Raw genomic sequence first — 26,867 nt, forward strand, 5'->3', positions numbered from 1 at the left:
TAGTGGTAAGCGTCAGCAGGCTGTGTTACAAATGAAGTGTTTTTGCGACAACAGACACACCGCGGAAGTACTGGCCGAGTACTTGCAGCAACAAACTCAGTCATGGCTGGGCAATGTACATCTTGAGGCAGGCAAGGTAGTCAGTGATAACGGATGGAATTTTATGGCTGCCATAGCCGTTTCAGAACTGAAACACATACCTTGCCTGGCTCACACCTTGAACCTGGTGGTGCAGTGCTTCCTCAAAAATTATCCGGAGTTACCAGCCCTGCTCCCGAAGGTGCGAAGACTTTGCTCGCACATCCGCCGGTTGCCCGTGCACTCCAGCCGTATGCTGAACCATCAGCGATCGCTGAATCTTCCCCAGCACCGCCTACTAATCGACATTGCAGCAAGGTGGAACTCCACACTGCACATGGTTCAGAGGCTGTGCAAACAGAGGCGTGCTGTAATTAATTTGTGGGAGGATACACATACACGGGCAGGCAGTTGGATGGCAGACATTGAGTTGTCTGGTGTGCAGTGGTCGAAGCTACAAGACCTCTGTCAAGTCCTTCAGTGTTTTGAGGAATGCACACGGCTGGTAAGTGCAGACGACGCAAGCATGAGCATCCCACTAACGCGTCTGCTGATGCAAAGTTTGACGCACATTAAGGAGCAGGAGTCTGCAGCCGAGGAGGAGGGAAGCCTTGATGACAGTCAGCCATTGTCTGCTCAGGGAACTCTCCTGGACGAGGTGGCGGATGAAGAGGAGGAGGAGGAGGATGATGGGGATGAATATTTATGGGAGGAGGATGCTTCTCAGGGGGCAATAGAAACTGGTGGCGTTGCAAGGTCAGGTACAGGGTTTTTGCGGGACACAAGTGATGTTGAAATGTTGATGTTTGCAAGAAAGTGCTCCTCAACCCAACACAAGCAGAGAATTGACACCTGGAACATTGCCCCAAATCAAAATGATGACCGATGGCAATTACTGGTTGCCCTGCCTCCTGGATCCACGATATAAAGGAAAATTACAAAATATCATGCCACATGAGAACCTTGAGCAAATATTGGCTACCAAACAAGCAACTCTTGTAGACCGTTTGGTTCAGGCATTCCCAGCACACAGCGGCGGTGATGGTTCTCACACGAGCCATAGGGGGCAACATGGCAGAGGTGTTAGAGGTGCACAAATCCGAAGTGGCGTTGGACAGAGGGGTTTTATGACTAGGTTGTGGAGTGATTTCGCAATGACCGCTGACACGACAGGTACTACTGCACCGATTCAAAGTGACAGGAGACAGCATTTGTCCAGTATGGTTACAAACTACTTTTCCGCCCTTATCGATGTTCTCCCTCACAGGTCATTCCCCTTTGATTACTGGACATCTAAAATAGACACCTGGCCTGAATTGGCAGAATATGCATTACAGGAGCTCGCTTGCCCTGCTGCTAGTGTGCTATCAGAAAGAGTCTCCAGTGCTGCTGGTTCAATACTGACTGAAAAAAGGACACGTCTGGCTACCCAAAATGTTGATGATCTAACCTTCATTAAAATGAACCAATCATGGATTTCAAATTATTTTGCCCCACCTCCCCTGCTGACAAATAGCTTGCCTGAAAAATGTCTTGCTTTTGGCCTCCTCTTACTGACTTCTCCAATTCCTCCATTTGCAGCTGCTGAATGTCCACCATAGGCCATTTTTATACCTCCCTAAATGGGCTGACTCCCCCCACAGGGCTGTGGTCACCACCTGGCGCAAGCACCCGTGCGAGTGCCGTTTGCCTGGACAGGTGGGTGGGCCCACTCTTCGGCGACGGCACTGGCACAGGGTCCCTCATAGTACAATGAAGTGTCTCTGACGGTGGTGGTGCACAACCAACGTCAGACACACCGTCGTAATATGAGGGGCCCTGTGCCAGTACCGCCGCCCACTAGAGTGTTCCCCCCCAGCTCGAACAGTGCTCTACCACTTGCAATACTTACCTCTCCCTGCTCCACCACTGTGTAGTCTGTGCTGTTAAATCCTTCAATGGCACTGCCAATACAAATTTGTTGAAATGATAGATGATCGTTAAAATATACAGGGGCCCTGGCCTCCATTTAGACCAGTTAATACTTTGCGCCTACTACCACTGTCTGCTGCTCAGCAGAGGAGCCCATCCCTGTACCTAGCTATGCCACCTGTTTATTTATGAACAATTTTTTGGCAGACATTTAGCCCACTTTATTATTTGGGCCTACTAAATTAGTCTGCTACTCATTACAATTTTCCGACACTGAGCAAAGCAATGTCGCCTGTTTATTTATGAACAATTTTTTGGCAGACATTTAGCTCACTTTATTATTTGGGCCTACTAACTGTGTCGGCCACTCATTACAGTTTTCCTCCACTGAACAAAGCAATGCCGCCTGTTTAGTCCTGTTACCAATTTTGAACTGCATTTAGCCTACTTTATTATTTGGGCCTATATCTGTATTTCCTCCTCATTCTGCCCATTGCCCAGCCACTGCTAGATGAGTCTGCTGGTACATTGACCCAGACCAAGACATTCCCCTTGCACTCTACACAGCCAGAATCTGACCCTGCTGAAAGTCAGGTTCCCCTTCCCGCATACTATACCACCTTACACAGGGACAAAGAGGAAGGTGCAGATGAAAGTGCAGGTTCCTTCATCAGGTGGGGGGGGGCATACTCGTTGGCGACGTCACTGGCACAGGGCCCCTCATAGTACGCAAAAGTGTCTCTGCCAGTGGGAGGCGCCACCCGCCGTCAAACACACCGCCGTACTATGAGGGGCCCTGTGCCAGTGCCAACGAGTGGGCCCCCTGCTTGCTCAGGATCACAGCACTTGCAAAGTTGAAATACTTACCTCTCCCTGCTCCACTGCCGTGACGTATTCCGCGTTTCCTGGACCCACGAAAATCTTGAGCCAGCCCTACCCCCCACAACTTTAGCCAAATGACCCCCAGTTTTCAATGCCTAACTATTATTATAAAGTAAATTAAGATTGACAAGCTTAAGTAATAAAAATTGATGTTTTTCGCATTAAAATGGGAACTGTAGGTGTTTTCCTGTCCTCCACTCTCTGCTGACTTTGATTCCCCATTGACTTGCATTGGGTTTCGTGTTTCAGTCAGCCCCCGACTTTTTGCAATAATCGGCCGATTTCACCCGACCCGACTTTTGACAAAGTCGGGTTTCGCAAAACCCGACTCGATCTGAAAAAAGTAAAAGTCGCTCCGCTCTAGTTAGCACTGAAGTCTTGGACAACTGGAGTCTTCGTTTCAAATCCCACCAAGGACCTCTAAAAGGACCTTTTATTTTCTCCCTATGTTTCCATGGGTTTTCTTCCACATTTCATAAACACACTGATAGGGAATTTAGATTATGAGCCCAATGGGGACAGTGATGCTACTGATGTTTGTAAAGCACTGTGAAAAATAATGGTGCAATATAAGCAAGTAAAATAACTAAGTGTAGTTCCCTCTTGCTTGGTGGAGGCTTTACTGGCTTGTTGGGCAGTAAGCACACACAATGTTCAATACTCAAGAGAGCAAGTGCATACTAAGATGTCACTGATGCACATAGGGAGTAAAGGTTTGCGATGTGGTCTGTCCAATCCCACAGAGGAGTTTTTGTAGCACAGTGATGATAGAAAGTGTTAGAGCATACAGTGCAATCACAGCTTGCTGGCAAGCAAAGGTTCAGTGTCCATACTGACTCTTCTCCACCACTAAAATCACCCACAGTGGGTACACTTAGGGTAAGTTTCCACGTTCAGGATGGCCGGCGGTATCGCCGCAGCGGCGAAGCCGCTCGGCGCTATGCCCCGCCCCCTTTCTGGGATGCGATCATGCCGGATGTGTTAACTCTTCACATCCGGGATGATCGCTCTCTCCCATAGCGCCCTGTGATATGCCTTGCGGGGACGCTGCGTCCCCGCAAGGTGTATGGACATGCTGCGACCTGAAAAGACGCGCAGCATGTCCGTAGTCGCAGGCCCGCCGCGTGCGGGTTTCCACGCATAGTGGAGACGGGATTTCATAAAATCCCCTCCACTATGCTGGAACATCTGGACGCTGCTTGTTTGACGCTGCAGCTCTGCAGGTATGTCCTTAGGGTATGTGTCCACGTTCAGGCTTGCTTCAGGCTTTGGTCAGGATTTTATGCAAGTAAAATCCTGACCAAAACTGCACCTGAGGTCACTGGCAGGTCACCTGCGGTGTTCCTGCGTGTTTTGCTCATTGTAGCAACATGCTGCGTTCTGAAAAAACGCACCGCATGTGCGTTTTCGCGGCAAAAACGCATGCGTTTTTTAACGCATAGTGGAGTCGGGATTTCATGAAATCCCCTCCACTATGCTGTAACATCTGGACGCTGCGTTTTTGACGCTGCAGAAAAACGCAGCGTCAAAAACGCAGCGTTTCCTGAACGTGGACACATACCCTTATACTTCACATAGAGTTATATGGGAAACTACATTAACTTTCATGGGATATCAGATGGCAAGTGTGGAGTATAATCCCTCCTGTGTGCTGTTCTGTATAGAAGTATAGTAAAGGCCCATAGATTTAAGTGGTTTTTTTTATATTTGGGATCCTTATCACACATACAGCCATGTGCATAAGCCCTTTCTGTGTAAAGGTGGCCATACACATGAGAAAGCTTTTCCCCATACACATTTAATGAATCACAGTTTTTGGTTCAGTTTTTAGAATCAATGTCAGGAGCAAATCCAAAAGGAAAAACTAATACTCTCCTACCGTTTGTATCAACTCCCGTGTTTCCATTAACCCCTTCACCCCCAAGGGTGGTTTGCACGTTAATGACCAGGCCAATTTTTACAATTCTGACCACTGTCCCTTTATGAGGTTATAACTCTGGAACGCTTTAACGGATCCTGGTGATTCTGACACTGTTTTCTCGTGACATATTGTACTTCATGATAGTGGTAAAATTTCTTTGATATTACCTACGTTTATTTGTGAAAAAAATGGAAATTTGGCGAAACGTTTGAAAATTTCGCAATTTTCCAACTTTGAATTTTTATGCAATTAAATCACAGTGATATGTCACACAAAATACTTAAAAAGTAACATTTCCCACATGTCTACTTTACATCAGCACAATTTTGGAACCAACATTTTTTTTGGTTAGGGAGTTATAAGGGTTAAAAGTTGACGAGCAATTTCTCATTTTTACAACACCATTTTTTTTTAGGGACCACATCTCATTTGAAGTCATTTTGAAGGGTCTATATGATAGAAAATACCGAAGTGTGACACCATTCTAAAAACTGCACCCCTCAAGGTGCTCAAAACCACATTCAAGAAGTTTATTAACCCTTCAGGTGTTTCACAGGAATTTTTGGAATGTTTAAATAAAAATGAACATTTAACTTTTTTTCACACAAAATTTACTTCAGCTCCAATTTGTTTTATTTTACCAAGGGTAACAGGAGAAAATGGACCCCAAAAGATGTTGTACAATTTGTCCTGAGTACGCCGATACCCCATATGTGGGGGTAAACCACTGTTTGGGCGCATGACAGAGCTCGGAAGCGAAGGAGCGCCATTTGACTTTTCAATGCAAAATTGACTGGAATTGAGATGGGACGCCATGTTGCGTTTGGAGAGTGCCTAAACATTGAAACCTTCCACAAGTGACACCATTTTGGAAAGTAGACCCCCTAAGGAACTTATCTAGAGGTGTGGTGAGCACTTTGACCCACCAAGTGCTTCACAGAAGTTTATAATGCAGAACCGTAAAAATAAAAAATCATCATATTTTTTCACAAAAATTATCTTTTCGCCCCCAATTTTTTATTTTCCCAATGGTAAGAGAAGAAATGGGACCCCACAAGTTGTTGTACAATTTGTCCTGAGTGTGCTGATACCCCATATGTGGGGGTAAACCACTGTTTGGGCGCATGGGAGAGCTCGGAAGGGAAGGAGCGCCGTTTGACTTTTCACTGCAAAATTGACAGGAATTGAGATGGGACGCCATGTTGCGTTTGGAGAGCCACTGATGTGCCTAAACAGTGGAAACCCCCCCATTTATAGCTGAAACCCTAATCCAAACACACCCCTAACCCTAATCCCAACGGTAACCCTAACCACACCTCTAACCCAGACACACCCCTAACTCTAATCCCAACTCTATTCCCAACCGTAAATGTAATCCAAACCCTAACCCTAACTTTAGCCCCAACCCTAACCATAACTTTAGCCCCAACCCTAACTGTAGCCTTAACCCTAGCCCCAGCCCTAACCCTAGCCCTAACCCTAGCCCTAGCCCTAACGGGAAAATGGAAATAAATAATTTTTTTTAATTTTTTTATTTTTCCCTAACTAAGCGGGTGATGAAGAGGGGTTTAATTTTCTTTTATAGCAGTTTTTTAGCGGATTTTTATGATTGGCAGCCGTCACACACTGAAAGACGCTTTTTATTGCAAAAAATATTTTTTGCGTTACCACATTTTGAGAGCTATAATTTTTCCATATTTGAGTCCACAGAGTCATGTGAGGGCTTGTTTTTTGCGGGATGAGTTGACGTTTTTAATGGTAACATGTTTGGGCACGGGAGATTTTTTTTGATCGCTTTTTATTCCGATTTTTGTGAGGCAGAATGACCAAAAACCAGCTATTCATGAATTTCTTTTGGGGGAGGGGTTTATACCATTCCGCGTTTGGTAAAATTGATAAAGCAGTTTTATTCTTCGGGTCAGTACGATTACAGCGATACCTCATTTATATCATTTTTTTTATGTTTTGGCGCTTTTATACGATATAAACTATTTTATAGAAAAAATAATTATTTTGGCATCGCTTTATTCTGAGGACTATAACTTTTTTATTTTTTCGCTGATGATGCTGTATGGCGGCTCGTTTTTTGTGGGACAAGATGACATTTTCAGCGGTACCATGGTTATTTACATCCGTCTTTTTGATTGCGTGTTATTCCACTTTTTGTTTGGCGGTATGAGAATAAAGCGTTGTTTTTTGCCTCGTTTCTTTTTTTTTTTTTTTTACGGTGTTCACTGAAGGGGTTAACTAGTGATATAGTTTTATAGGTGGGGTCGTTACGGACGTGGCGATACTAAATATGTGTACTTTTATTGTTTGATTTTTTTTTTTTATTTAGATAAAGAAATGTATTTATGGGAATAATATTTTTTTTTCTTTATTTAGGTTTTTTTTTTTTTTTTTTTTTTACACATGTGGAAATTTTTTTTTTTGCTTTTTTACTTTGTCCCGGGGGGGACATCACAGATCGCTGATCTGACAGTTTGCACAGCACTCTGTCAGATCACCGATCTGAGTTCCAGTGCTGCAGGCTTACCAGAGCCTGGTCTGCACCCGGAAGTAATCCCTGCAGGACCCGGATGCAGCCCCGCGGCCATTTTGGATCCGGGGCCTGCAGGGATAGGAGGTAAGAGACCCTTGCAGCAACGCGATCACATCGCGTTGCTTCGGGGAAGCACGCAGGGAGCCCCCTCCCTGCGCGATGCTTCCCTATACCGCCGGGGGTTAATGTGCCGGGGGCAGTCTGTGACCGCTCCTGGCACATTGTGCCGGATGTCAGCTGCGATAGGCAGCTGACACCCGGCCGCGATCGGCCACGCTCCCCCCGTGAGCGCGGCCAATCGCGCTGGACGCACTATTCCGTCCTTGGGAATTAGGGCCCACCCCACATGGACGGAATAGTACATCCAATGGCAGAAAGGGGTTAAAAAACCTCATGTGTCATTCCAGCCTTATTCAATTTTAAAAAGGGAACTTACTTCTTTCTTCAGTAAAGCATCCACAAGCAAATACTGAACCTTGATGTCAAATGTAAGGATGAATGGATAACGACAATATATTGGAAGTGATGCAATATTTTCAGTCTCCTGTGAAAACAATGTAGAGAGAATGAGCCTTAATCCCTTAGTGACAGAGCCAATTTTCAGCTTAATGAACAGGCAAATTTTACAATTCTGGCCATTGTCACTTTATGAGGTTATAACTCTGGAACGCTTCAACGGATCCCGCTGATTCTGAGACAGTTTTTTCGTGACATATTGTACTTCATGTTAGTGGTAACATTTCTTTGATATTACTTGCGTTTATTTATGAAAAAACAGAAATATGGCAGACATTTTTTAAAATTTAGCACTTTTCAAGCTTTGAATTTGTATGCCCTTAAATCAGAGAGATATTTCACACAAAATAGTTAATAAATAACATTTCCCACATGTCTACTTTACATCAGAACAATTTTGGAAACAACATTTTTTTTTTTGTTAGGATAGTTATAAGCGTATGTGCACACGTAGATGGAACCTCTGCGGATTTTTCTGCACCTGTTTTGAGAAATCCGCAGGTAAAAAGCACTGCGTTTTACCTGTGGATTTACCTTGGATTTTATGCGGTTTTTGTGCGGATTCCACCTGCGGTTTTACACCTGCGGATTCCTATAATGGAGCAGGTGTAAACCGCTGCGGAATCCGCACAAAGAATGAACATGCTGCTGAATAAACAACACAGCGTTTCCGCGCGTTATTTTCCACAGCATGTGCACTGCGTACTTTGTTTTCCATAGGTTTACATGGTACTGTAAACTCATGGAAAACCGCTGTGGATCCGCAGCAAAATCCGCAACGTGTGCACATACCCTAAGGCCGGGATCACACATGCGAGAAATACGGCCGAGTCTGGCATGTTAAGGCTGGGGTCACACTTGGCGTAAGACAATACGCCACGTATTATACGTCCGTACTACGGCCGTAATACGGAGAAATGTTCCCAAAATATTGATCCGTAATTAAGTGTTAACAAGAAGTTGGACAGGTGTACCTAATAAAGTGGCCAGTGAGTGTATATATATATATACACTCACTGGCCACTTTATTAGGTACACCTGTCCAACTTCTTGTTAACACTTAATTTCTAATCAGCCAATCACATGGCGGCAACTCAGTGCATTTAGGCATGTAGACATGGTCAAGACAATCTCCTGCAGTTCAAACCGAGCATCAGTATGGGGAAGAAAGGTGATCTGAGTGCCTTTGAACGTGGCATGGTTGTTGGTGCCAGAAGGGCTGGTCTGAGTATTTCAGAAACTGCTGATCTACTGGGATTTTCACGCACAACCATCTCTAGGGTTTACAGAGAATGGTCCGAAAAAGAAAAAAAATCCAGTGAGCGGCAGTTCTGTGGGCGGAAATGCCTTGTTGATGCCAGAGGTCAGAGGAGAATGGGCAGACTGGTTCGAGCTGATAGAAAGGCAACAGTGACTCAAATCGCCACCCGTTACAACCAAGGTAGGCCTAAGAGCATCTCTGAACGCACAGTGCGTCGAACTTTGAGGCAGATGGGCTACAGCAGCAGAAGACCACACCGGGTACCACTCCTTTCAGCTAAGAACAGGAAACTGAGGCTACAATTTGTACAAGCTCATCGAAATTGGACAGTAGAAGATTGGAAAAACGTTGCTTGGTCTGATGAGTCTCGATTTCTGCTGCGACATTCGGATGGTAGGGTCAGAATTTGGCGTAAACAACATGAAAGCATGGATCCATCCTGCCTTGTATGGAGCATCTTTGGGATGTGCAGCCGACAAATCTGCGGCAACTGTGTGATGCCATCATGTCAATATGGACCAAAATCTCTGAGGAATGCTTCCAGCACCTTGTTGAATCTATGCCACGAAGAATTGAGGCAGTTCTGAAGGCAAAAGGGGTCCAACCCGTTACTAGCATGGTGTACCTAATAAAGTGGCCGGTGAGTGTATATATATATATATATATATATATATATATATATATGTCATTGAGACACATATATATATATATTCTGTATTTAGATTTCATTCAGCGCGATATCTGTGAACAGCCGGTAATTCAATTGCCGGCTTTTCATTTCTCCTGCACAAACCCGACAGGATATGAGACATGGTTTACATACAGTAAACCATCTCATATCCCCTTTTTTTTGCATATTCCACACTACTAATGTTAGTAGTGTGTATGTGCAAAATTTCAGCGCTGTAGCTGCTAAAATAAAGGGTTAAATGGCGGAAAAAATTGGCGTGGGCTCCCGCGGAATTTTCTCCGCCAGAATGGTAAAGCCAGTGACTGAGGGCAGATATTAATAGCCTAGAGAGGGTCCATGGTTATTGGCCCCCCCTGGCTGCAAACATCTGCCCCCAGCCACCCCAGAAAAGGCACATCTGGAAGATGCGCCTATTCTGGCACTTGGCCACTCTCTTCCCACTCCCTGTAGCGGTGGGATATGGGGTAATGAAGGGTTAATGCCACCTTGCTATTGTAAGGTGACATTAAGCCAGATTAATAATGGAGAGGCGTCAATTATGACACCTATCCATTATTAATCTAATTGTTTGAAAGGGTTAAAAAAAACACACACACATGATTTAAAAGTATTTTAATGAAATAAACACAGCGGTTGTTTTAATAATTTATTGCTCTCTCAATCCATTTCCAGGCCCTCGCTTAGCAAAATAATAAACGCACAAGATACATACCCTCAGCTGAACCGTCTCGTCCCACGAGGTAATCCATCTGAAGGGGTTAACTAATATTACAGGCACGAGCTGCGATAAACCACTCGCTCGTGCCTGTAATCCCCCGGGTGCTGAAAGGAAAGCTGGATCTGTACTTACATTGAGTCGCGGTGATGCGCCCCTGCTGGATGTTCTCATGAACTGCAGCCTGGGAACTTTTTCCCACGCTCCAGGTCATATGAGGACATCCACCAGGGAGCGCATCACCGCGACTGAAGGAAATGTAGGTCAATGACCTACATTTCCTTAATTCGCCGGGGAATTACAAGCACAAGCACACCGCTGCATTAGCAGGGCTCCTGCCTGTAAAATAATTAACCCCTTCAGATGGATTACTTCGTGGGACGTGACGTTTCATCAGAAGGTATGTATATTGTGCGTTTATTATTTTGCCAAGCGAGGGCCTGCAAATGGATTGAGAGAGCAATAAATTATTAAAACAACCGCTGTGTTTATTTCATTAAAATACTTTTTAATCATGTGTGTGTGTTTTTTAACCCTTTCAAACAATTGGATTAATAATGGATAGGTGACATAATTGACGCCTCTCCATTATTAATCTGGCTTAATGTCACCTTACAATAGCAAGGTGGCATTAACCCTTCATTACCCCATATCCCACCGCTACAGGGAGTGGGAAGAGAGTGGCCAAGTGCCAGAATAGGCGCATCTTCCAGATGTGCCTTTTCTGGGGTGGCTGGGGGCAGATGTTTGCAGCCACGGGGGGGCCAATAACCATGGACCCTCTCCTGGCTATTAATATCTGCCCTCAGTCACTGGCTTTACCATTCTGGCGGAGAAAATTGCGCGGGAGCCCACGCCAATTTTTTCCGCCATTTAACCCTTTATTTCAGCAGCTACAGCGCTGAAATTTTGCACATACACACTACTAACATTAGTAGTGTGGAATATGCAAAAAAAAGGGGATATGAGATGGTTTACTGTATGTAAACCATGTCTCATATCCTGTCGGGTTTGTCCAGGAGAAATGAAAAGCCGGCAATTGAATTACCGACTTTTCACTAACACCGCTGCGTATTTCTCGCAAGTCACACTGCTGGTCCGTGTGGAATCCGTATTTTTCTCGCCCCCATAGACTTTCATTGGCGATTTTTTTGTGCAATACGCTGACAAACGCAGCATGCTGCGATTTTGTACGGCCGTAGAAAGCCGTATAATACTGAACCGTAATATACGGCTGATAGGAGCAGCCCCATTGAGAATAATTGTGCCGTATGTAATGCGAGTTTTACGGACGTAGTTTCTGCGCTCTTACGTCCGTAAAACACGCATGTGTGACCCCAGCCTAATACCCAGCATTGCCGCCGTCACTCAGGAGTGGAGCGTGGGGCCGCATAGCAATACATGGAGCCACACGCTCTGCTCCTGAGTGCCTGTGGCAGGGCCAGGTATTAACATGTGAGACTCGGGTGTATTTCTCGCTTGTGTAATCCCAGCCTAAGGGTTAAAGGGACTCTGTCACCTGAATTTGGCGGGCCCTGTGTCCGGTCCGATGGGCGATGTTTTCTCTTGTTTCATTCACCCCTTCCTTTCCCGCTGGCCGCAATGTTTTTTTGAATTGCAGTAGGTTTCCTCCGTAGTACACGCGTGCGCAATGCAGTCTTGCCTTGCGCACGCGCAGTATGCTTTGCCCAACTGCGGGCAAAGCTGAAAAGCATTAGTGCGCATGCGCCGCCGCACTATGTCCCGGAAGTATTTCGCTGTGTTCCGGGACATAGTGCTCCCCGCAGTTAGGCACCACGGAACAGACAGACCAACAGTTGAGGGGTTTAATAACAGGAATTAGGCTCTCCTCGCAGGGAGGAAGAAATGGAAAATAACTAGCAACAAAACAGAGCAAAAATATGGGAGTCAAACAATATAACACAATTAAGTAGGATTTCTTGAGAAAAGGACACTTATCAGTCTGATGAGGACTTGCTTGGAGGGTCGTCTTCTCCAACGTAGGCGCCGAGAAACAGCGGCACTTGTCGTCCCTCTGTTGTCCGTGGGCGGAGTAGTCTGTAGGAGCCTGCTGCCTGGGGTTTCGGGAGTTAATGTGGTATGCACAGGCTCTGAGTCTTTAGCTTTTACAGCACAGCCAGGAATCAGGGGCTCTGCACTGTTAAGTCTCTGTACTAGGAATCAGGGGCTCTGCACAGTTAAGTCTCTGTACCAGGAATCAGGGGCTCTGCACTGTTAAGTCACTGTACCAGGAATCGCAGTCTCTGTACTGATACCGCGGGGACCAGGGGGTCGAAGTCTCTGCACGGGCCAATGTCTCTACACAGGTCTCAAAGCGCCCCTCTCCAGTCACAGCAGAGTCCGCTTTCATGTACTCACAAGATGCAGTCTTTCTGGGCAGTCTCCCTCTATTAGTCCTCAGACCGGGAGCTCTCTCTCTCCAGAGCGCAGCTGCACCCTGCTCTGCAAGCTGCTCAGGCTGCTCTGTCCCCTGCGCGCGTGCCTTTCCCGCTCTCTGCCCGCTTCCTTCCTGTCCCAGTCTCTAAGTCTGCCCCTTGGGGAACCTGCAGCACAGCTCAATGGTTCCAGGCATAGAGCCGAGAAGGTAACCGCCCCCAGACTCTTCTTGTGTTTTACCTTCTTACAATGACATTACCGGTAACAGGACAATAGCCAGCATGAGCAGTACGTGACCACTCTGAGCTGGCAGAGATCATTGCCGGACAGAACATGTAGGTAGTTACCAAGTATGCGCTGGTAAGTTTTTATCCCAATATGAAAAAATGAAAAGTCCCCGATAATCCCTTTTGACAAAGTCACTGGTAAAGTACTGGAGGGGAGATATGTGTCACTACGCTTGATTGAGTCAGTGATATAAAACCCAGAGTTTTTTCCAGCACAATAAGTGCTGGAGGGGTTATGCTAATTTATTATTATTATTATTATTATTATTATTTATTGTTATAGCGCCATTTATTCCATGGCGCTTTACATGTGAGGAGGGGTATACATAATAAAAACAAGTACAATAATCTTAAACAATACAAGTCATAACTGGTACAGGAGGAGTTGAGGACCCTGCCCGCGAAGGCTCACAATCTACAAGGGATGGGTGAGAATACAGTAGGTGAGGATAGAGCTCGTCGTGCAGCGGTTTGGTTGATCGGTGGTTACTGCAGGTTGTAGGCTTGTCGGAAGAGGTGGGTCTTCAGGTTCTTTTTGAAGATTTCGATGGTAGGCGAGAGTCTGATGTGTTGTGGTAGAGGGTTCCAGAGTAGGGGTGATACGCGAGAGAAATCTTTTATGCGATTGTGGGAAGAGGAGATAAGAGGGGAGTAGAGAAGGAAATCTTGTGAGGATAGGAGGTTGTGTGTAGGTAAGTACCGGGAGACAAGGTCACAGATGTATGGAGGAGACAGGTTGTGGATGGCTTTGTACGTCATGGTTAGGGTTTTGTACTGGAGTCTCTGGGCAATGGGGAGCCAGTGGAGGGATTGACAGATGGGAGAGGCCGGGGAATAGCGGGGGGACAGGTGGATTAGTCGGGCAGCAGAGTTTAGAATACATTGGAGGGGTGCGAGAGTGTTCGAGGGGAGGCCACAGAGCAGGAGGTTGCAGTAGTCAAGGCGAGAGATGATGAGGGCATAGACTAGGGTTTTTGCAGATTCTTGGTTGAGGAATGAACGGATTCGTGAAATATTTTTGAGTTGAAGTCGGCAGGAAGTGGAAAGGGCTTGGATATGTGGTTTGAAGGAGAGATCAGCGTCAAGGATTACCCCGAGGCAGCGAGCTTATAATGGACTAGCTTTTATGTGGACATCCATAGAGTGAGTGGGAGGATGTTCACCTTATCTCCACCCCAGGGTGTTGTCTGGGGCTTAAATAGCTGGCTTCCAGAGGCAGTCAGCGTTTGGTAGGTAATGGAGCTCCAGTGCGTTGTGTCTTGTGAAGGAAACTGAAGCTTTGGATGCTGATTTCTGCTGAGCGGGCAGTTTTCCCCACACATGAATGGACTAATATACTATTTTGTTTTATTTTCTTGTTTTGTCCTGAGGGGCCATGTTTACTTTGTCCTCATCATGGTTTATGCCTAGTGTTGAGCATTCCGATACCGCAAGTATCGGGTATCGGACGATACTTGCGGGTATCGGAATTCCGATACCGAGATCCGATACTTTTGTGGTATCGGGTATCGGTATCGAAACAACATTAATGTGTAAAATACAACATTAATGTGTAAAATAAAGAATTAAAATAAAAAATATTGCTATACTCACCTCTCCGACGCAGCCTGGACCTCACCGAGGGAACCGGCAGCGTTGTTTGCTTAAAATGCGCGCGTTTCCTGCTTCCCGCGACGTCACGGCTTCTGATTGGTCGCGTTCCGCCCATGTGGCCGCGACGCGACCAATCACAGCAAGCCGTGACGTAATTTTAAGGTCCTGGATGCCTAATTCTAGGCATTCAGGATTTTAAAATTACGTTCCGGCTTGTGATTGGTCGCGTCGCGGTCACATGGGCGACGCGACCAATCACAAGCCGTGACGTCACGGGAGGCAGGACACGCGCGCATTTTTAAAATTACGTCACGGCTTGTGATTGGTTGCGTGCCGCCCATGTGGCCGCGACGCGACTAATCACAGCAAGCTGTGACGTAATTTCAGGTCCTGAATGCCTATTTCTGCATTCAGGACTGAAATTACGTCACGGCTTGCTGTGATTGGTCGCGTCGCGGCCACATGGGCGGCACGCGACCAATCAGAAGCCGTGACGTCGCGGGAAGCAGGAAACGCGCGCATTTTAAGCAAACAATGGGCAGCACGGTGGCGCAGTGGTTAGCACAGCAGCCTTGCAGTGCTGGAGTCCTGGGTTCAAACCCCACCAAGGACAACATCTGCAAAGAGTTTGTATGTTCTCTCCGTGTTTGCGTGGGTTTCCTCCGGGTACTCCGGTTTCCTCCCACATTCCAAAGACATACTGATAGGGAATTTAGATTGTGAGCCCCATCGGGGACAGCGATGATAATGTGTGCAAACTGTAAAGCGCTGCGGAATATGTTAGCGCTATATAAAAATAAAGATTATTATTATTTATTATTAACAACGCTGCCGGTTCCCTCGGTGAGGTCCAGGCTGCGTCGGAGAGGTGAGTATAGCAATATTTTTTATTTTAATTCTTTATTTTACACATTAATATGGATCCCAGGGCCTGAAGGAGAGTTTCCTCTCCTTCAGACCCTGGGAACCATCAGGAATACCGTCCGATACTTGAGTCCCATTGACTTGTATTGGTATCGGGTATCGGTATCGGATTAGATCCGATACTTTGCCGGTATCGGCCGATACTTTCCGATACCGATACTTTCAAGTATCGGACGGTATCGCTCAACACTATTTATGCCATATATATATAATAAACCTGTGAAAGAACTTAATGAGACAGTGTTCCTGAGCCTACCTCTGAAGCAGGGCAGCGAAATGCACGCGTCGGGGCGGGAGGTTTAGGTCCTGACAGCAACACACACAGCGGACTCTGAATTCTCCAGTTAATTACTTGCGGTGTTTAAAAACTCCATTCATTAATCACATCGGCCACTTGTATCTCCTAGTTTGCAGGACACAGTTGGGGTTGATCTATATATTAATATGTATTTATTTTGATTGGATATTGCACCTTAGAATATGTATATAGTCTAAACATTATTGTCTGTGGATTTGTACCTAGAACGCTGTTATAGCTGTGTTGGCTTGATCTTGGCAGCAAATATATTCACTCCTCTAATTTTCTGAACTAGAGTACCACCTAGTGGCCAATTGTGATATTAATGGCATTAATGGATAAATATTTTAATAAATAATCTATTTGCACTAAGCACTTTATTTAATATTTTGATATTGATATGCAGTCTTATTGATGAATATAATTTGCCATTCATTTATTGGTTGCTATTTGTGGTTATACTGTTATATTTAAAATTGTCTGCCATATATGTCAGTAGTGATCCTTTAATGTAACCTCCATCTTTCCAGTATTTTTTATGTTCCTGAACATTTTTTAATCATACAAAAACACGCAAGTGGTCAGCTCACCTGATGATCTGCTACCTCTCATCTGCTCCTGCACGGAAGGTGGAGCACACAGTCCATAGAAAAAGATACGAAAAAATCCAGCAGGAATTTGAAGTGAAATTTTTTTGCTTATTTCTTCATTTTAAAAATTATTATTATGGTAATCCACTCAAAGAAAATAAAAGATAAAACTTATCTTACAGCTTCATGCACAAAGAATTCATGGAGTAGCAGCGTTATTCCGACTCGTTTCGACTTGATGTCTTAATCATGGCCATGTGAACTTCCAAGGAATTTTTTCCCCGCGTCTATTTTTTAATTGTGGTGCATGAGAAATAAGAGAGGGGCTGAGTAAGAGGCCTTATTGAAACGGTACAGAGTTTGACGGATGACGGATCAGTGTATCCTCCAGAAATATCATGTTGGTGTAGCATGGGCAACACATTCCGGTAAATTTATAATAATCTACTATGCACTCCGTTTTTTTTGCATGGACATTTCTTTGACTAAGAATCACTAGTACTTTTACTGTTGTTGCTGTGTAAATGGCGCTGAGCAGGAACACATTCCTGTTGAACCAGTATTTCATGGCAAGCAGTTGTAAACTGCAGAGATATGAGGGTTTAATTAAATAGCTAAAAAGGGTTTCTCCCAATTTTAGTTATTTGTTGACAAGAGACTGAGAAGCCCTTGGATCTAAATATTCCACATTAAACTGTGCTTCCTCATTAAGATGCTTGAGAAGTGGGACACTTGTGAAGTACAGTGGCTTGCGAAAGTATTCACCCCATTGGCAATTTTTGTGTTTTGCTAACCCACAACCTGGAATTTCACTTTTTTTTTAGGGTTTGCATCAGTTTATGTAAATATCATGCCTACAACTGTGAACATTTCGTTTTTTTCTTTTTGTGAAGCAAACAACAAGGAGGACAAAATTACAGAAACCTTCAGTGTGCTTTACTATTCACCCCCAAAGTCAGTACTTTGTAGAGCCTCCTTTTGTGGAAATTATAGCTGCAAGTCGCTTTCGATAAGTCTTAGTGAGCTTTCCACATCTTGCCACTGGGATTTTTGCCCATTTCTCAAGGCAAAACTGCTTCAGCTCCTTCAAGTTAGATGGTTTCCTCTGGTAAACAGCAATTTTCAAGTCTGACCATAGATTCTCTATTGGATTAAGGTCTGGGCTTCGACTAGGCCACTCCAAAACATTCACATTTTTCCTCTAAAAAGTGTTGTTTTAGCAGTATGCTTTGGGTCATTTTCTTGTTGGAAGGTGAACCACCGTCCCAGTCTTAAATCACTGCAGACTAAAACAGATTTTGGTGAAGAACATAACTGTATTTTGCCCCACCCATCTTCTTCCCCAAAAACGCAGACCATTTTTCCTGTCCCTGCTGCCAAAAAACATCTCCACAGCATGCTGCTGCCATCACGTTTCACTGTGGGGATGGTGTTCTTGCGGTGATGAGATGTGTTTGTTTGGCGACAGACATAGCGCTTACCTTGGTGGCCAAAAAGTTCAATTTTTGTATCATCTGACCATAGCACCTTCCTACATTTGTGGAGTCTCCCACATGTCTTTTGGCAAACTCAAAATGAGCCTTACAATTTTTGTGTGTAAGTAAAGGCTTTTTTCTCTGCCCACTGTTCCATAAAGGCCACCTCTGTGGAGTGTCTCGCTTGTAGTGGTCGTATGGATGAAGCAGTCTCTGCTTGGGAACTCTGCAGCTCCTTCAGAGTTACCTTTGGTTTCTCTGCTGTCTCTCTGATTAAAGCCCTCCATGCTCGGTCTGAGTGTTTAGGTGGGCAGCTCTCTTTTTGCAGGTTAGCTGTGGTACCATGTTCTTTCTAATTGATGATAATCGATTTTGATGGTGCTCCGGGGGATTATCAGAGATACTTTGTCCATGACTTGTTTGGAGATCTCTATGGTCTTCATGGTGTTGTTTGGTTAGTGGTGGCTCTTGCTTAACCCCTTTCTGACCTCGGACGGGATAGTACGTCCGAGGTCAGAACCCCCGCTTTGATGCGGGCTCCGGCGGTGAGCCCGCATCAAAGCCAGGACATGTCAGCTGTTTTGAACAGCTGACATGTACCCGCAATAGCGACGGGTGGAATCGCGATCCACCCACCGCTATTAACTAATTAAATGCCGCTGTCAAACGCTGACAGCGCCATTTAACCGGCGCTTCCGGCCATCGGCCGGAAATGAGCGCATCGCCGACCCCGTCACACGATCAGGGGTCAGCGATGCATCTGCATAGTAACCTTAGAGGTCCTTGAGACCTCTATGGTTGCTGATGCCGGATTGCTGTGAGCGCCACCCTGTGGTCGGCGCTCATAGCAATGCAGGAATTCAGCTACATAGGAGCGATCTGATGATCGCTCCCATGTAGCTGAGCCGATCGAGTTGTGCCAGCTACTAGCCTCCCGTGGAGGCTATTGAAGCATCGCAAAAGTAAAAAAAAAAAAGTAAAAAAAAACGTCAAAAAAATAAAAAAAATATAAACGTTTAAATCACCCCCCTTTCGCCCCATTCAAAATAAAACAATAAAAAAATCAAACCTACACATATTTAGTATCGTCGTGTTCAGAATCGCCCAATCAATAAAAAAATTGATTAACTTTATCGCTAAATGGCGTAGCGAGAAAAAAATTTGAAACGCCAGAATTACGTTTTTTTGGTTGCCGTGACATTGAATTAAAATGCAATAACGGGCGATCAAAAGAACATATCTGCACAAAAGTGCTATAAATAAAAACGTCAGCTTGGAACGCAAAAAATAAGCCCTCAATCGACCCCAGATCACAAAATATGGAGACGCTACGGGTATCGGAAAATGGCACAATTTTTTTTTTTTTAACAAAGTTTGGAATTTTTTTTTACCACTTAGATAAAAGAGAACCTAGACATGTTTGGTGTCTATGAACTCGTACTGACCTGGAGAATCAGAATGGCAGGTCAGTTTTAGCATTTAGTGAACCTAGTAAAAAATCCAAACAAAAAACTAGTGTGGGATTGCACTTTTTTTGCAATTTCACCGCACTTGGAGTTTTTTTCCCGTTTTTTAGTACACGACATGGTAAAACCAATGATGTCAATCAAAAGTACAACTCGTTTCGCAAAAAATAAGTCCTCACATGGCCATATTGATGGAAAAATAAAAAAGTTATGGTTCTGGGAAGGAGGGGAGCGAAACACGAACACGGGAAAAATCCCAAGGTCATGAAGGGGTTAATGGTGTTGCAGCTTCTGTGGCTTTTCTGCAAATGTATGTATATAATGACAGGCCATGTGACACTTAGATGCACACAGATGGACTTCCTTTAACTAAGCATGTGACTTATGAAGGGAATTGCTTGCACCTGAAATTTTTAAGGGTGTTATCACAAAAAAGTTGAATACATGCAGTTGAAACCATAAGTTTAAATATACTATATAAAAAGACACATATGCATTTTTTTCTCAGTATCTGACATGAAATCTGAATAAATCTTTCCGGTTTTAGGTTAATATAGATTACCATAAATATTCATATTTGCCAAATGCCAGAATAATGATAGAGAGAGAATGTTTTAAGGCATTTTTATTAATTACTGCAAAGTCAAAGTTTACATATACTAAGATTACTATGCCTTTAAACAATTCTAGATTTCCCATATAATGATGTCATGTGTTTGGAAGCTTCTGATTTTTTTACAACATCTGAGTTAATTAGAGAAACATGTGGATGTATTTTAATGCACACCTGAAACACACTGCTTCTTTGTGTAGCATCATGGGAAAGTCTAAAGAAATCAGCCAATATATCAGGAAGAGAATTGTGGACTTGCACAAGTCTGGCTCATCCTTGGATACAATTTTAAGATTCCTGAAGGTGCCTCGTTCATCTGTACAAACAATTATATGCAAGTGCTAACAAGATGGGAATGTCCAGCCACCATACCGCTCAGGAAGGAGACGGGTTCTGTGTCCCAGAGATGAACGTGCTTTGGTCCGACATGTGCATATCAACCCAATAACAAAAGCAAAAGACCTTGTGAAGATGATGGCGGAAGCTGGTACGATTGTGTTAATATCCACAGTGAAACAAGTACTGCATCAACATGGGCTGAAAGGCCACTCTGCCAGGAAAAAGACAATAATCCTATACAACCAGAAAAAAGCCTGATTAATGTTTTCAAATGCACCAGCCCCAGCTGCTTTAAATCAGACCTTCCAAGACCTGGACTGGAGGTACATGAGCAGCCACCCAGCTGATCCCACCCAGCTCTTTCAGCTGCTCGTAAAGCCTGGACCCATAATCTGAGCTCATAAAAACACCTCTCAGCACTAAGTGTGCTGGAGCCTGCTTCTCCGGGTCTTACATTACCGAGACTTGGCATCTCGCGGACACATACTTCCCATCCACGACCTGTCCAGCTGCCACTTTACTGGGTGTATAATTGTCAGATCGTCACCAGACTAGATAATTCCAGATGGGGCACTTTGCATTTCCTATCTCGGCAATCCTTCACAAGGGCTTACAGGTGGCATTCTTGTTTCTGTACCACTGATACCAGTATCCTGCTATTCCGCTTGGCTGGTTCCTGCCATATCTGTGTATGTGTTAGCTGTGCACTGCCCAGGCTTTATGGGGTGCTCCGCTTACATATTCATCTGTATGGCTTATGACAGGTCAGTGATCCCTCAGTGACCTGCCCCCTATTTTATATACTGAATATAATATGGTTTGAAAATAAAAAAAAACTCACATCCATCAGGCAGGAGCAGGCGGAGATAATGTGGATAATATGCCTGTTTTCATTTTATTTAGATATATAGTTTTGTTGTAAAAAAAAAATTATCATAATCAAAATGGCGCCGTTGGCCACACCTGTGCAGTAGCAGCACCATTTTGATAATTTTTTTATAACAAAACTATATGTCTAAATAAAATGAAAACAGGCTTATTATCCACATTATCGCCACCAGATCCTGCCTGATGGATGTGAATTTTTTTTATTTTCAAACCATATTATATTCAGTATGTAAAATAAGGGGCAGGTCATTGAGGGTTCAGTGACCTGTCAGAAGCCACACATATGAATATCTAATCAGAGCACCACATGAAGACCCCCCACAGGCCGCCCCGGGGGCACAAGTATATAATTAACTCAAAACTGAAACTAAAGATTAAACAACAACTACAAGACGGATTTCATCAACCAAGGTATCATTGTAACCAGTATAACGGCGCCGACCTGACACTGTCTGTAGGTTACTGTGCACAATCCTGCTGACAGGTTCACTTTAAGGTAAATGCAAGCATGACAGATTTGCTGTGCAATCCCCGCATGTGGTGCGGCTGTCAAACAGCGACAAAACATGCAGCCACAGGGACTCTAACATATTATCCGAGCATGCCCGAGATACTCAGATAACACCTGAGCATGGTCGGATAACACGCTATCCGAGAACGTTCGCTCATCACCAATAGGGATAGATTGGATATGAATGGATATGGGTAGGACTGGGATAAGACTAGGTTATGGCTTTGTTAGGGTTATGTGTCATATAATGTGTAAAGTATTTTACATGTTGCATACAACTTTAGCATTTTGAGGTTTTTTTACTATTTCACCCCTGGAGTGATCTCAGTGCATGTTCCCTACCCCTAGTAATATACATAGCAGCTGCTGTCTTCTACTCTTCCCTGTACCGCTCCAGTCCCGTTCTGCTATCTTGTGACCGGATCTTCTGACTGACCGGAAATCTGATCTAACAGTCACAAGCGCTCCCTTGTTTGGGTTTTAAGAGTTACATTTAGAACTGACCTCCAGATCACTCAGCAAACATTTGAATGATCCAACAGGTCACAATCTGAAGAAAATGACTGGAGTGGCAGAAGACGATGGTAGGTAGGTATATTACAAGGAGCAGGGAACATACATTAGTGATACCATCCCAACAGTAAAATTAAAGAAAAAGCCGGCGTGGTGCTTTAAATGTACTCTTACCAATCTTCGCCATGTAAAATAATAGCATTTACTAACACTTCTCTGTGACTGCTTGCACAGACAGTGAGGATTGGGCTTTGGGATATACAGTCTAGTATCAGCGAGGACAGGGGCGTACATAGAAATCATGGGGCCCCCTAGTGGCCGGTGGTCTGCCACCAGAGATGGTAAGCCACTGAGCGAGGTCATGAAGCTTAGAGCAAAGGGAGGAGCACAGAGGGAGAAACACTTCTAAAACATCATTTCAAGTTATGAGCAGGCTGCCAGGATATTTAATATCTATAGTCAGTCCTTAACTGGCTGAAACCACTGGCATCCCACAATAGGGCAAATACTTCTGCGGCTCCGGAGACACATTTATGCCAGAAATCAAATGTCAGCCTCGTATTTCTGTTGTGGTTTCTTGGTAAAATACACACCAGCTTTGCCCATGAAATTTTATGAAAGTAAAATCATTTACTCACAGTTTCCCTTTGATAGATCCGCCAGTTTTGAAGGTCTGCAGGGATGATGATTACAATGGAGACTTCAGGCACGCAGAAGAAGTTTATTGGTACTTTGTAACCAGCTTTCATGTTTGCCTGCATCACAAATATACAGAAATGTTGGTTATAAATTCTACACTAGATAGGAATCAGGTTTAAACAGTAAGTTCACATTCACACTGTCAGTATTTTACCTCAGTTTTTGTAGCCAAAACCAGGAGAGGAGCAATCAGAGGAAAAGTATAATAGAAACACGTCACCACTAGACATGAGAGAATATCTTCGGTTCCCTCCTTATTCTGCAAGCTATAGCGCTTACCGAAGAAGCTGCAGTGGGAACCCGGATACCTGGAGCGCTCCGATAATCAGGTGTCCGGTGCTGCAGCTGCATGTGTCGCGGATGTGTGACAGTCACAACAAACAGGCTCCTCATGCATATATTGTGAGTGACTGTCACACAGCCGTGACACATGCAGCTGCAGCACCGGACACCTGATTATCGGAGCGCTCCAGGTATCCGGGTTCCCGCTGCAGCTTCTTCAGTAAGCGCTATAGCTTGCCGAATAAGGAGGGAGCCGAACATATTCGCTCATCTCTAGTCACCACTTCTGTATTTATCAGCCACTCCTGGTTTTGGCTCAGAAATACTGAGGTAAAATACTGACCAAATACTGAACGTGTAAACATGGCTTAAATCTTATTCTGAATCTTTAGCCAGAGTTTCTTAAGGGCATATGTGCAGATTTCACTCTTGGATAGCATTTACTTAAAGTAGCTGCATACTATGCATGCTGTTATGATTTTATGGTTGTGAGGCAGTGACCCGTTACAGCTAGGGGGCGCTGTTTGTGCTCTCCAGAATGCGCATGGAGGCATAGTGAGGCCATGAGGGACAGACAGAGCAGTTGTCTGCAGAGCTCATTGTGTGTGGAGCAACACGGGCAAAAGGAACCAAAGAGACTGACACCGTGCGTCCCAGGCTGTCTTGTGTTTGCCAGGCTGCAATCCGGAGGATAGCGTGTGGCGCACAGCGTGAGTAAAGAGACTTTTACCAGCGTGCGGTTGCCCCAGGGAAACTGGACAAAGGGACAAAGGGAAGTCTGGCCTGTGTACGGACTGCAATCTAAAGCCATGTATGGTGTATTTCTAATGGACTGTGTGAAGAAGTCGTGTACTGTGTATTGCTAATAGACTGTGTGAAGTAACACAATAAAGGAACGTTTTGTTTGAACTTGCTTGGGTCACTGCCATTTCACTGCATACAGTGCTACCGCTGCATCACATGGTGTTTAAGCTTGAGAGCGGACGGCCACGTGATTTCCATACTTCCGACTAGATGTGCTCAGCCTTGCTTAATTCAGTGGAGCACGTCAAGACAGCATCTGACCACATGTATGCAAATCGTATACTTGCGGCCACACAACTGTTCGCTCTCGCTGGCAACACCGGAGAATCCTGACAGCATTGTTGTGAATTTGCTTTTTGCTCCCTCTAGTGGTTACTAGTTTTTTGACTCTGGTTTTTCTGTCATTCCTTTTATCCGCACCTGGGTCGTTAGTTAGGGGTGTTGCTATATAAGCTCCCTGGACCTTCAGTTCTATGCCTGGCAACGTAGTTATCAGAGCTAGTCTGCTGTGCTCTTGTCTACTGATCCTGGTTCCAGTTATATCAGCTAAGTCTGCCTTTTGCTTTTTGCTATTTGTTTTGGTTTTGTATTTTTGTCCAGCTTGTTCCAAATCTATATCCTGACCTTTGCTGGAAGCTCTAGGGGGGCTGGTGTTCTCCCCCCGGACCGTTAGACGGTTCGGGGGTTCTTGAATTTCCAGTGTGGATTTTGATAGGGTTTTTGTTGACCATATAAGTTACCTTTCTTTATTCTGCTATTAGTAAGCGGGCCTCTCTGTGCTAAACCTGGTTCATTTCTGTGTTTGTCATTTCCTCTTACCTCACCGTCATTATTTGTGGGGGGCTTCTATCCAGCTTTGGGGTCCCCTTCTCTGGAGGCAAGAAAGGTCTTTGTTTTCCTCTACTAGGGGTAGCTAGATTCTCCGGCTGGCGCGTGTCATCTAGAATCAACGTAGGAATGATCCCCGGCTACTTCTAGTGTTGGCGTTAGGAGTAGATATATGGTCAACCCAGTTACCACTGCCCTATGAGCTGGATTTTTGTATTCTGCAGACTTCCACGTTCCTCTGAGACCCTCGCCATTGGGGTCATAATAGTTTGCCAGGCCAGTATTAAATGTTTAATGCATTGCAGAAGAGGGATTATAAGAAAGAAGATTCTGAGTTTTTTTTTTCTTTTTCCCCTTTACCTCAGAGTGGCTATGCTTGCTGCAGACATGAATGTCCAGACCTTGATTACAAGTGTGGACCAGCTGGCTACTCGTGTGCAGGGCATACAAGATTATGTTATCAGAAATCCTAGGTCAGAACCTAAAATACCGATTCCTGAACTGTTTTCCGGAGACAGGTTTAAGTTTAGGAATTTCGTGAATAATTGTAAATTGTTTTTGTCCCTGAGACCCTGTTCATCTGGAGATTCTGCTCAGCAAGTAAAAATTGTTATTTCGTTCTTACGGGGCGACCCTCAGGATTGGGCTTTTTCGCTGGCGCCAGGAGATCCGGCATTGGCTGATCTTGATGCGTTTTTTCTGGCGCTCGGTTTACTTTATGAGGAACCCAATCTTGAGATTCAGGCAGAAAAGGCCTTGCTGGCTATGTCTCAGGGGCAGGACGAGGCTGAAGTGTATTGCCAAAAATTTCGGAAATGGTCCGTGCTGACACATTGGAACGAGTGTGCACTGGCCGCTAATTTTAGAAATGGCCTTTCTGAAGCCATTAAGAATGTTATGGTGGGTTTTCCCATTCCCACAGGTCTGAATGATACTATGGCACTGGCTATTCAAATTGACCGGCGGTTGCGGGAGCGCAAAACCGCAAATTCCCTCATGGTTATTTCTATACGGCACCAGACACTATTTTTGACCTATGTAGGTATAATCACTCATAGATATATTATTTATCCGGAGAACAACGAGTAAATACCAAAAACAAATAATTTAAATATGACAATTGCTTTTATTATTACCAACATAAATTAATTTATATACAAATTAGATACATAGGTCATGATAAAACATGTGAATCACACCAAAGTGTTTAGATATGACACAGGATGGGGCATATCAGACTATAATCATAAATAAATAATGGGGGATCATTAGATGCTTTTAAATAAATATCAACAAATTCACTGGGGACAGTGCATCACAAATTGTGATTGCACTTCCTCCTGCTCATACCAGTGTACTCACACCATGTGCTAGAGACAAAAATAGATGGTTCAGTTAATCACCTACTGCCAGTGCAGCTTATCCTATGCACACACATGCTGCGATTAACTAATCCCTCATTAGTAAAAGACAATAGTAGCTGTATTTACCCATAATGAGGTCCGATATCCAGCTCCAACCTGTGTCAGGAACCCCTAAGTTCCTGACACAGGTTGGAGCTGGATATCGGACCTCATTATGGGTAAATACAGCTACTATTGTCTTTTACTAATGAGGGATTAGTTAATCGCAGCATGTGTGTGCATAGGATAAGCTGCACTGGCAGTAGGTGATTAACTGAACCATCTATTTTTGTCTCTAGCACATGGTGTGAGTACACTGGTATGAGCAGGAGGAAGTGCAATCACAATTTGTGATGCACTGTCCCCAGTGAATTTGTTGATATTTATTTAAAAGCATCTAATGATCCCCCATTATTTATTTATGATTATAGTCTGATATG

At 44.4% G+C, this 26,867-nt stretch overlaps 1 protein-coding gene across 1 annotated transcript in view; it reads right to left on the minus strand.

Moving 5' to 3' along the window:
• HERC6 (HECT and RLD domain containing E3 ubiquitin protein ligase family member 6) overlaps positions 1-26,867 on the minus strand; it is a 118,825-nt gene that overhangs the window by 26,291 nt on the left and 65,667 nt on the right. Inside the window, exons 14-15 of the mRNA XM_077276388.1 lie at positions 23,050-23,166; positions 7,771-7,878 (exon numbers count right to left, since the gene is read on the minus strand). Coding sequence (XP_077132503.1) covers positions 7,771-7,878; positions 23,050-23,166 — 225 coding nt within the window. The remainder of the gene's footprint in view (positions 1-7,770; positions 7,879-23,049; positions 23,167-26,867) is intronic.

The sequence above is a fragment of the Ranitomeya variabilis genome, chromosome 1 (genome assembly GCF_051348905.1).
Source record: "Ranitomeya variabilis isolate aRanVar5 chromosome 1, aRanVar5.hap1, whole genome shotgun sequence".
Classification (NCBI taxonomy): domain Eukaryota; kingdom Metazoa; phylum Chordata; class Amphibia; order Anura; family Dendrobatidae; genus Ranitomeya; species Ranitomeya variabilis.